A 12,482-nucleotide genomic window follows, 5' to 3' on the forward strand; every position below is an offset into this window, starting at 1 on the left:
ACTCTGTATTTTATTTGGGACTGTGTGGGAGGGGTGTTTAGTTGGATATTGGTAACTCATATGTCTAAGAAATGGCACAGCAGATTTTATTATAAAGATGTGATTATGCAATTTTTATTATGTGTAGAATATAAAAAACTTTATCTTAAGTGCCATTAAACACCTGGCTTATTGAACAATAAAATCCCATTTAATCATAGCAATAGGCATAAAAACAAAATCTCTTACAAAAAACATAGTACAGTGCATAAAAATGCATTACAATGTTTACATTGTGCAACAACAGATATTCAAAATGCTGGTAATAGTTATAAATGCATTATCCAATTCCATGGAATTAACAATCAAAACAAATAAAATTTACAAATCTCATTGAAAAAAATATAAAATCTGTAAATAAATAAAACGGGGGCAAAGAGTCTGCCTTAAGATTTCATTGAGGTTGTCATTATAGACACTTCCAGTGTAGTGGAAAACTGGGGGCAGTTTGTGTATAAAGTTTGATCAAAGCTTTTACACTTGTGGACATTTCACAGAGGAAAAGTGATCTACCCTCGACAGTAAATATTTCAAGAGTGGATCTGAGTTTTACATCAAGAAACGTGTCCTTTGTGTTATGATGAAATTCCTAAATAAAGAAATGTGGAAGTACTGACTGAGGACATATAAGTGGTCTGGGAATCTCCTTGGCCTAAAACAGGAATGTACACAGCAACAATAATGCTTTTCAGAAATGCGTTCATCTGAAGGGCCAGTTTAATAGGTTCATCGACGACACTTAAAATTCCCCTATTTAGCGTTTTTAGGGAGTATGTTAACGTAATAAATGGTTTGTAACACATAATACTATGTTATGTGTGTAGTTGAAAGCAGATATATTTATTTATTAACACCCACAAGTAGAGGCTGCTGTATAAACAGGAAATTACTGACGATATAGTGGAACACAGTTGTAATAATATGAATTATGACGCCGTAGTACAAGATATAAATACCTTAAAATGTAAATACAGCTGTGCAAACTTCATCAGTGTTATAAACCATTTAAGAAATTTTTATATTCTGCATATAAATTCTTAATGGGGGGACTTGAAGTAAAGTTTGTTTTTCTCATGGTGCAATTGCTTCCCAAGGTACAGTACTGTGTTGTTGTTATTTTGTAATTATTAATAATTATAAATTGTGTTTTCATTTTTCAAGTGTTATTCTGAGCAACTGCTACAAAATGAAATAAAATACAAATGTAAAAAAAAAGGCTATTTACAATTGTGATATACAGGTCAGGTACGAACAATATCATTCCTTGTGGCAGGACCGCTGACTTCCAGTCAAATTTATGTTTCAACATTTTTTTTTCTACAAAACAAAATACATTCAGCTCTCAGCTGGTGCTTTGGGTTTGTCTGTGCTGTATGTTTGAAACACACCAATATCTCAAATGTTGCTTCAACCAAAATCTACAAAATACACAAGTAGTTTTGTATTTTTCCGTCAAACCTCAATTGCCATTTTGTACAGAGTGAAACCCTGTGCTGGACTCAGCATAACTGGTTCCCACTGTACCCAGGGTTCGACTCTTTTTGTTTCCGGATTGCTCCGATGATATGCCCTCAAAGAGCTTAGCCATGAAGGCGAAGCCATTCTGCCTTATGTACGACTTCCCAGCGAAGGTGTAGAGGACAGGATTGGCACAGCTGCTGATGAAGGCCAAAGCTGAGGTCACTGCACGACTGGACCTTGAGATCTTGTCCAATCTACAGATAAACAGACATTTTAGGCATCAGCCACAACTAAAACACGTTCTATTTAGGGATTGTGAAAAATGAAATTGAAGTTTGGTGACATTGTTAAGAGCTTAACTTCCTCTCAAATTAACTGATAGAAGTACATTATAACCATGGACTGATTACTGAACAGGCCCACTGGGTGCAGACCTTGGGGCCCAAGGGGTTAAGGTGCTTTATGGCGGTATGACTATAAAAGAGATGCAAAATGGCCACAAATGGGTACAAAATAACCACAAACTACAAAGAGAGACAAAATAACTTAAAGGCCTGCTGGATTTGCTGATTAAGTTTGAATTTGCCCAATATGAAAAGCTTTAGTGTTTACAATGTTGGCAACAAAATAAAATTTATTTCTCATAATAATTTCCAGGCATGTTTAAAATCTCTACAAAATTATGTCAGTGAAAAATATTTTGGTTTGAGAATGTGGGTGAAAAAAATGATGACAATCTTTTGTTACTCACACTTCTTTTGTGGGATGACCATCGTTGTACCACTCAGCTGCAACCTTGGAGCCAACACAAACACAGTGTTCATTCAAAAGGTCAAACCACTGATCTTAAAAGCAGAAATGTGAGCAGATTTCATGTGATAAATGATACCGTGATGATGCCCCTCACGCACCTGTATCATGTTGATAACATGGTACGGCAGCCAGAAAGCGCCAAACATCACCACAATAGCCAGGATGAGCTTCTCGCTGCGGACCTTCCGATGGAACTTGGTCTGCCTCAGGCGTCTCAGGATGAGGATGTAGCTGGTTATGATGATTGAGTAAGGAAGAATGAAACCCACCACTGTCTCAAAGGAGTACTGAAAACGCACCTGCGCACAGGAGGATAAAAAAAAAAAAAGCAGATGTGTTCACAGTAATGGTCACTTTGGGCTTCAGCAGACATGAACGGATTTGTCAAAACAAGGCAAAGCAACGAGAGTAGATGTGACATGAGTAGTTGCAGTTGGTTTTAAATGCTACGGTTTGTCCAACCAAGACATTTGAAGATTTGATCTTAACCAAAACAACAAGAAACTGTGTTCACAGACCAAGTGACAAATCACTAATGAATAAATAAATCAGCAAATGACACAAAATTAAAAATAAATGTTTGCTCCGGGCCTATAAAAGCAAGAAAAACACACTTTATGTGTTTAGTCCTGAAACAATGATTAATCCTGCAACAGCAAAGCAAATGCTGAAACAAAGTCAGTATATGTATCATTGTTATATGATAATAGTACTTTTTCCAGTTATTTTGGAAAAGAGGTTCAGTTATCTTTTGGAGTTTTTGTGCATTTGGTTGGACAAAACAAATGATTTCATGACACCACACAGGGCTTTAGCCAATTGTGAAGGGTTTTAGAGCAAATACTTTGATTCGTCAAGAAAACAATAAGGTTAATAAAAGATGGTAGTTGTTATCTCTCGTGTACTTACATGTTGAGGAAGGGTGTGATTGGGCGCACACACCAGCCTTAAATTATCCAGCTCATCCCTGTCCTCTCTCTCATCCCGAAACACCAGGGACGGGATAGAAATGACCCCCACTAGTATCCACATGCCCACAATCACCCTCTTTATAATCTTCTTGCTGACTATGGAGGAAAATCTCCTTGGAAACACCACAATCACCAGCCTGTGCACACTCATCAGTGTGATCAGAAAGATGGACGCGTACATGTTGGTGTTGCACAAGTAGAACAGGATTTTACACATGGCGTTACCAAAGACCCATGTCTGCATGGCCAGGTAGATAATGAAGAAGATAGTGAGGATCATGAGGAAGCCATCAGCAAGCGCCAAGTTGAGGATGAGGATGGTGGTGACTGAGCGTCGTCGGATGCGTGCCAGGATGCTCCACACGATGAAGAAGTTGCCAGGGACACCGAGGAGGAAGACCAGGCCGAGGATGAGGGCACCCAAGGTTGTGGAGAAGTCATTGCTCACAACACTGGGATCCTCAGGGGTCTCGGTGGGATTACTGGTGCTATTCATGCTAATGGGAGTTTTGATCAAAGAGACAAAGTTAGAACCTAAAATACCTCAACACCGCTCTTAAACAGTTTCAACAAAACCTGAATATATGAGGACAGGATCCACTGCAGCAGGCTACTGTCGTATTAGACCACATTAGTCTAAATGGTATCACTTTCTGATAAAGCACCATTTCTAAAAGGTTATAAGCTGTAATTAAGGGCTCTATTAATTATTTACTCATGCTTTTGCATGGAATTGGTAAGGGCATCTTTTTGGTTGCCAGGTTGTGGAATATCCTCCCACATGATGCTTTCTTTCTTTCTTTCTTTCTTTCTTTCTTTCTTTCTTTCTTTCTTTCTTTCTTTCTTAGCTCTCCAATGGACTGTTTGCCTGCCTGCCCTCTGTAAATGGTCTGCAGGACATCTGGACCAAAATCCATTAATTAACTACTTTTCTTATCAACATTTATAATTACTTTTGCTAATTAGTTTACAACTACTGTTTACAACTGCATTATTATATTCTAATGCATTAATATAGTCTAATAAAGTCTGTAGATGTAAGAGTTTATAAATGGATTTTGGTCTGGAAGAGAAATGGGCAAATAGTTCATTAGACAGGTTTATCTACTGAATGACAGAGCTAAAAAGACAAGAAAAAGGGTCATATTGTAGGTGGATTTTCCACAAACTGGCAACCTAACAGCTGTTCTTACCAATTGCTTATAACTGTCAGTAATTACAACTCAAAGCTAAACCTTTTGGAAAGTGTGTCGTTTCAAGCAGAGGTACCATTTTTAGCGTGCCTCGTAAACTTGCAACTATGTCTGGCATTAAAATTAAGTTACCGTTGAACTCGTCTATTTCCCCTAAATACCCAGAAACATGACAAAGTAAGCTTATGCCTTATTCATTACTATTTTTCTTTTTTCAAGCATGAGATGAGAAGATTGCGATCACTAATGGCTGCGTGTTAAGTACAAAGTTGGAGTCTGGAGGTGATTAGCTTAGCTTAGCATAAAGGCTAACAAAAGATAAGCTTAGCTGTGTGCAAAGTCAAAAAATACACACCTGAAGCTCAGTATTTAGCACATGCTGTCTTGTTTTTCTAGCTTGTGTTTGCAAAATAAATATGAAAACAATTTAATTTATAGAGACTAGGAGAATGCTGAACTATTCTTTCAAGGGTTGAACACTTAACAAATACAAATGTTTCCTAAATGGGATATGATATCCCAGGAATTTAGTATAGTTGGGGTAAGTGAGCATGATCAAAAGTTTGATTTGATTTCTAATTTCTTGGTCAGTGGAAGCTCCCTGAATTCTCATAATTATGACAGTTAAATTTGATCTCAAAATTTTGAGCTCTGAATTTTATAATTATGAGTTCTTATCTTAAAAGATCTTTGCATTGTATCTCAAAATTATGACATACTGTCTTGTAATAAGGATTTACTATCTAATGAGGTAATTAGATTCAAACATGGTGGATTTTTTTTTACAAGTGGAGAAATGAGCTTCTGCATGAAACCTGTTTCACTTCCCTCTGTAAACAACCTGTTTATCACTGCTGTGTTACGGGGGCAGAGATGGATAGAGAGATAATCTCTGCTAGGCATAATAATTCGACACCTCCACTGTCTTCTCTCTCAAATAAAACTATCTAACCTCACCATCACTGGTGGGTTTGCTGTGTATGCCAGCAGAGACCTGTCCTAGACCTGCTTTCAGCACATATCATGAAGTAGGTACACTCCACAAAAGCTTTTATTAAAAGGAAGTGATGAGACGTTTTAAGTTTTGAAGTTGGCCAGGTTGGGACTGATAACCTGACCTCTCATCTCTGGATCACACTGTCCTCACATACGGGAGCTCTGATATGTCTGTGTGTGCATGAAGTGGACTGCCATTGCGTCACTCCTCTTTAAAGTTTACAGGAACATTCAGTACAAAATCTATTTCCCCTTGAAGGAAATGATTTCTAATGGCGAATGATGAAAAGATGTGGTAAAAGAGATGATAAAAAATACAGGAACAAAACACTGAAGCAATGACTTGGCTCTTTGGTGACAAGTTGGGTGCTTGTCGGGGACAGTATTGATTGCGTCGACCACAGTTGAAAATCAAATTGCCCTTCATCTTAAGCATCAGATTTCTTACCAAACCTACTTGTCAAAAATGGCAATCTACTGGAGAAAATAGTGCACCAGCAGCTGAATTTGAAGAAATATTTTTCCACTAATTCTACAGATGTAGAGGATGGCAGCCACCCTGACGCAGCCTGAAAAATATTCACATCAGACCCCGCAGCCAACAGCGTAGCTCAAATGTAGAGGCAACATGCTAAAACATGCCAAACATTACCAGTACTGCGTCAAACCAAAGCAGGATTTCAACACAGTCTTTGATTCACATACATTTTTTTTGAATCTTCATTTGTCTCTCTCAGTGAGTCTTTCTCACTGTCCTTTCACATGGAAACTGCTCCCACAGAGTGCAGAGGTCACAGAAGGTTGACCTTTAATAAAAAGCACATCCCTGTATGTGTCCCTGACTTGCATATGCCAGTCAGAATAGAAATATTAGACACTGATTCAAAAACTGGTCACATCACAATCTAAAATACACAAAGCCACATTTAACCCATGTGACAATAAGAACATCAAGTCCTTATTTCCTGTTTAGGTCCTTGTTTCTTTGCTCTGGTCCCACTAAAGCCAACTGTTTATTTTCCCCTTATAGCTTTATATGAGAGTGAACGAGTAAACACAGTGGATGAATGCCAGACTTACATCACTGGTAAGAATTGCAACAGAAGTCCAGACAAAGCAACACCCTGATGCTATCAGGTGAAAACAGTGTTTCAACAACTTTTTGTTTCTTGATAAGAGAAGTAAAGTTCGTCATGAAACGCATCATAAAGCTTTTCTAATCAAGAGGCGACCATGCTTTCTGTCAGGTCAGGAAAATACACAAGAATCATAACTATAAACGAACTAACTAAACATCTATATCTATAAATGTAGTGTTATAATGAACAAAGCACACCAGGGAGAAGAAAAATTAGAAAAAGGATTATAAAGGTTATGCAAGAGAAACTGATAAATGGTAATCAAGTCAAGGTATTTCCACTGTAAAGTGCAGCAAAATCAACAAAACAAAACCTGAGACACATTTTTAAAAAAGGCTGAAAATCCCCACAACTCTGCAAACCACTTGTTTCTGCCAGAAACTCTGTTTGCCAGTAAAGTAATAGTGATAGATTAGCCTTTCCACAAGTATTAAAATAATGAGTCATAGGTTTGTAATAAATCTACTATGTGTAAATAATCAAGTCAAGAAAAGTAAATTATTATTATAAGATGGAAAAAGGGAATGGGATAGAGGCAGATGTTAGTAAAATCTGACACAGAGACTGAAGAAAAATGTCACCAGGAGGTTGAATATCAAGGTGTTGAGCATTTTCCAGTAAACATTCAAGAATGACTGACCTTTCCAGGGCGCGATGTCTCTCTCTGTGCTGTGTGTCAGATTCAAATATCCCACTGTTGCTCTCTGCTCTGTGCGGCTCTTACAGCGTCTCTCTCCTACTGCGTCTCTGCGAGCTCAGCCGATCATAAACTGAATCACGTCCTCCCTCACAGGCTGCGACATGCTGTAGTCTGAGAGAGGGAGGCACAGAGGTGTGTCCTTCCCTAAAACACTCACTGACTTAAGTGCACACTATTCTTCTCCATATATGAGCATCCTGTGTAATGTATCTCAAGTATCTGCACTATAACACAGTATGCATAACGGGTTTGTTTGTAGACAAACTTGCATTCTTCTTCAAAACATATCAAAATGTATATTTGTGTGCTCAGAGGCACTTCTCTTTCATTTATTCTTGCATAATATGAGGGAACAGATAGGTGATTCAAAGCAGCGTCATGCATGCAGGGCACACACCCGCACACACACGCACACGCACACACACACACACACACACACACACACACACACACACACACACACACAGAAACTCACACTCACTAGTTCATACAAGTCTCTGACAGGAATGCTTGTTTCCAAATTGAAGAAGTTCAAGGACTGAGTGAATGAGTCTGTTTCGTTACACTTTCATCCCTCAAAAGAAAGTTTGCTCAACATGCACAACCTTGTTCAGCGTCATCGTTCACATGAATCCAGCCTCACACTTACAAACTGGAACTGCACATTATCTGATGCATTGTATGTGATTCGTTGGCCACTGAGCAGCTGAAATGGAGAAGTTGAAGCCAGAATAAATTAAATGTTCTCACGAAACCCCAAACAAAACAACACTTTTAGTGTTTACAGGTGTTGAAGAGTACGACTGTGTATGTTCAAAAAGTTGTAAAGAGCCTTTTGTGGATCCAGAGGGAGCTGTAGGAACTCTGATAAAAAATGCCTCAAGCGATGTCATTTGAGTCAGCGCCAGCTGGGTCTGAAGACCACAGTTTGAAAATGTCTTTTTCTGAAGCTTGCAGTTCCAGGCTACATTAGCTGCTACCAGAATCTCCAGGTTTCTCCTGCTGCATCACTTTAAAGCTTGTTCAGCAGTGCTAAATTGTTGGCGTACTCTTTTATGTTCTGACTGTGAAAGTTTATGTCTCATTTCGTGTGATTGCACACATTATTGCAGTTTGATTGAATACCAAGGTTTTTTTTCTAGTATCAACACTACTGCAAGTGTTGACACAAAAACTCTTCATTATTAAGAGCTGCTCGGACTTAAGGGAAATCCTGCAAGTGATATAACAAAAAATTATAGGAACAGAAGGTCAATATATTTACATGAATGTCATATTAAGTCACAGGAAATACCGGGACTAAATATGGTTACAACCTTTTGACTAACACCACTTTGGGGCATTGCTAAGGGACACCTGATCTCTTTAAGAATACTTAAATGAATTAAGGGCTTATGTCCTCAACAAATTTAAGAGTGAAAGGTAACATTTGTGGTTTTCAGTGAAATGTCTCAGTAACTGTTGGATGGATTTCCACAGATATTCATGTTTCCCTCAGGAGAAGTTGTAAAAAGTTTGCTGCTTGTCTGTCTTTTCATCTAATGTATCATTAGATCAAATATTAAATGTCTACTACTTTGTTTTATGGGCAAACTGAGGACATTCCCATCAGCCTTAGCTGTAGTTGCTGGTAGACTATTTGAGTTTATGAGTTGCAAATATTTGATATTAGAGAAATTGGTTTAGTCTCATAAGTGAGCAAATATGAATTAGTTACATAGCAGCTTGATACCTAAACTATATACACAGAAAATAACCCTCTCTTCTAGGATAAACAACAAATTTGATTTGCCAAATAAGTTTGTGGGTAAACGTAGTATAAGTATTAATATATAAGAAAAACACATTTATTTTTGTTTACTTTGTATCAATGTATCAAAGACTCATCATATATTTTATAATCTCTCCAAACATTTTACGTTTTGGAATACCTCTGGATAGTGTGAATTTATATGTTCATAGATTGATCTTAGTACTTATTTATTTTAGTATATATATATATATATATATATATATATATATATGTATATACACATGTTTTATGTGTGAAAAGAGAAAATGTTTCAATCATTACTCTTCTGTTTCAGCTTGTCTGAACACACATTGTCAGAATACACTGTAATTATATATAGATAAAGTAATGTTTAACAGCACAAATCATGTGTATATCATATCACCACAAAATGTACTTTAGTTAAAGCCATGGATTCAGTCAGTCAATAAATCATGTCAGTGTCTCTCTGACTGACTGAGAACACCAGTCAGGAATCGAGTTACAAAAGATTTTCCACTGATAACAACAATCTGTGTCCTCAGGCTGTGAGAGCACAAGTGACTTCTGAGGAAAGTTACAGTCAAACTTCTCTCTCCCACCACATGAGGGCAACACGTCCACAGGAATGAAACCTTTTGGTTGACCCTCCTCTCATAAACTTGACACTCAGCAGTTCCTCCTGTGTGTTGCACTCATCCATCACATTGCAGCAGTCCTTTAAACAATTTACTAGCCATTCAGCGCTACAGTTTCACAACTCCCCCAAAACTTTCCATTTCTAGAAATGCTCTGTATCTGAACAACCGCTGAGGATGTGGGTACAGCACCAGCACTTTTTTCCCTCAGATTCAAGTTCATGTTCAACCGGTTACATGAGGAGTCACTGGGAGTCTTGCTGCTCAATCACTATTAAAAACTTATGAAATAACTATTCATTTTGTACTTTGGCAAACCAAGACACTGTCATTTAGGAGATGAAGATATTGTACACTTGATGGAGACTTAGATCAAGTCAAAGGCATCAAGTGTGGATGAGGAAACTTGACTTTACCAAAACAGGGGCGTTTGTCTGCTCATATACAACTAATGCCTGTGAAAGCCAACTTGTTGTTTCTTTGATATCACTCACCTCGACCAATCACACAATGCAGATGTTGTGATGAACATGTGTCATATGTCACTGTTCACCTGGTTAACAGGTAGCATTTGAAATCACAGTTTTATTCAGTTGTCTGACAAAAGAAACAGAATAATACATCAGTGATAAAAAGCTGTGAGTTGAGCTGTTCTGAAACACAGTAAAGCCCGCGTGTCGATAAAGAGCAGGAAGGGACAAAGCAGAGATTTAACCAGCTAAAATTCAGAAAGTAACCAGGCCAACCAATAAAGAACGAAGACAAGATTTAACTGTCCTTTGGTTTTGACTGATTTTTTTTTTCTCACGAAGTTACTGTATAGTTACAGTTCACACATTAACAGTGTTTTCTGATTCGGATTGTTATTGTGTTATTGGCTCCTCATCCATTCCAGGGAGATCACTGTGTTGAAGCAGGTCTCCACCAAAAAAGACATGAACTGGTCTCAGCTTTTTCCACAACACAAGGCGATGTACTCCAGCGCTGCATTGGGTTCTCCAGTCAGATAGTAGTATATCGCTGGTAGATTACTTTGTCCCGTGAATGAAGTACTTGTACTGCTTCCCTTCGGCTTGAAAAGATGCAGGAAAAAGTGTTGTAAAATGTCATGATGTTAGTGACTGAAAAGCTTTAAAACATATTCAACTGCTACTCAAACTAAACTTCATGGATTGTATTTCATGTCACACACCCCCCTACAAATGCAGCTTGTTTGAAATGAATTAATTCAATGGAATAATTGTGCACAGTTCACAGTTCACAGTGTTGCCTTTGTTTGTTCACAAGAGGTGACAGAAGAAGCTTTGTGTAGATCGAACCCTGCACAGTTTTCCACCTCCTTACACCTGGTGTCAGATTGTCGGGTACAGAATTTGTCAGGTGCACTGACCCCATTTCTGTCATTGGAAATGTTTTGCAGAAGTTTATTTGACACTTTTTTTGAATCATACATATATAGTCTAGTCTAATTCATAGGCTCACAGTCATGGCCAACAGCAAACTAAATGGGAACTTTCAGCTATCAGGGGGATGGTCCCAAACAAACTGAAAATACTTTTTTTTTTTAACCACTAATAATTTAAACATTCACTCTGTGATTATCTTATAGTCCGGTGGCCTGGTGCCATGTTGGGATTCAGTGATGGTGGTGGGGAAGGGTTTGTCAAGTCTTGTTTAGGGCCTCGAAAAGTCTTGCGTCAGCCCTGCTGGTAGCACTTTTTCCTCTCCCCAACCAGACTGTAACATCTTGAGATCAGTCCAGGATCCAAGGCCTGCCCACACAACCCCAAGAGGATGACAGGGAGAGTGAAACAAGCCCCCAGTTACACTCCAGTATAACATACGCCTGATGATTGTGAGAACCAGAGGAGGGCGAGGAAAGAGGACAGAGGGGAGAGACAGGGGGGAGGAGGAGGAGGAGGAGGGGGGGGAGGAGGGGAGGGGGGGGGGAATAAGGAGCTGGACCGAGGCGGAGAGAGCCTGAGAGAGTGTGTTTATTTAAGTTTTTCGTCTCCTGACTCAGACAGAGAGCAGACTACAGAGGATAATGAGAAACAGATCTGCGGTGGAGAGGAAGGAGGGAGGGGAGACTCAGGAGAAGGAGGGACGAGGAGGAGTTGGTGGGGAGAAGAGAGAGGAAGGAGGAGTGGGGTTAAAAAAAAAAAAAAAAAAAAGAGAAGAAGAAAGGGGGAGGAGAGGGAAGAGTGACAGCCGAAAAGGGGGGCTGTCATGTTCATCGCCACAGGAAATAGGCCCTCTTATGTGCAGCAACTGACAGTTAACATCACAGCCCTGGTGGCCCTGCAGACGGCCTTCAATGGCAAGAGCTGGAGGCAGAGAGCTGCTTGCCATGAGTCCTGCTCATGATTGGAATAATAATCATATTGCTTTGGGCTAAAGTGTGTGACACACTTATTGACACTGGGGATGGTGCGAAGACTGAGATCAATCTGGAGAGAAAACAACAGGAGAATGATGCTGGGATGATGGAAAATAAGATGTAATTTGTAGAGGCAGATTTGCAGGATAATTGTGTAAATGTTAACTGAGTTTGACTAAAAGAGAAACCTCCAGAGTGAGTGGGGGGGGGGGGGGTGAGGAGGGAGGCTGGAGGTTGAGCAGGGGGGATTCATGACTGACAGGCATAAGATCCTATGGGGAATGAGTAACGGACCAACTGGAGCTGGGAAACCCACCCAAAGGCAATTAAGGGTAAAGGACGACAAAAATATTTGATAAACTTTCTTCCCCCCTCTCCCTC

General features: G+C 39.1%; 1 protein-coding gene across 1 annotated transcript; it reads right to left on the reverse strand.

The window, feature by feature from the left end:
• Positions 1 to 84: 84 nt before the first annotated feature.
• On the reverse strand, positions 85 to 7,420 carry ltb4r2b (leukotriene B4 receptor 2b). Its single transcript, XM_071491873.1, has 5 exons — positions 7,253 to 7,420; positions 3,223 to 3,781; positions 2,412 to 2,612; positions 2,252 to 2,295; positions 85 to 1,754 (listed from the first exon to the last, which is right to left on the reverse strand). The coding sequence occupies exons 2-5, from the start codon at positions 3,778 to 3,780 to the stop codon at positions 1,499 to 1,501; spliced, it is 1,059 nt and encodes a 352-aa protein (XP_071347974.1). The 5' UTR covers position 3,781; positions 7,253 to 7,420; the 3' UTR covers positions 85 to 1,498.
• Positions 7,421 to 12,482: the final 5,062 nt, after the last annotated feature.

Source organism: Trachinotus anak, unplaced genomic scaffold (assembly GCF_046630095.1).
Source record: "Trachinotus anak isolate AG129_WGS33_773 ecotype Australia unplaced genomic scaffold, CSIRO_AGI_Tana_v1 ptg000012l, whole genome shotgun sequence".
Taxonomy (NCBI): Eukaryota; Metazoa; Chordata; class Actinopteri; order Carangiformes; family Carangidae; genus Trachinotus; species Trachinotus anak.

Coding starts and splice junctions, on each gene's coding strand:
- ltb4r2b (XM_071491873.1), bottom strand. CDS start 3,780: ATGAATAGCACCAGTAATCCCACCGAGACCCCTGAGGATCCCAGTGTT. Junction 2,613..3,222: donor ATCACACCCTTCCTCAACAT/GTAAGTACACGA, acceptor TCCTGTGCGCAG/GTGCGTTTTCAGTACTCCTT. Junction 1,755..2,251: donor GGTCATCCCACAAAAGAAGT/GTGAGTAACAAA, acceptor GTTTATCTGTAG/ATTGGACAAGATCTCAAGGT.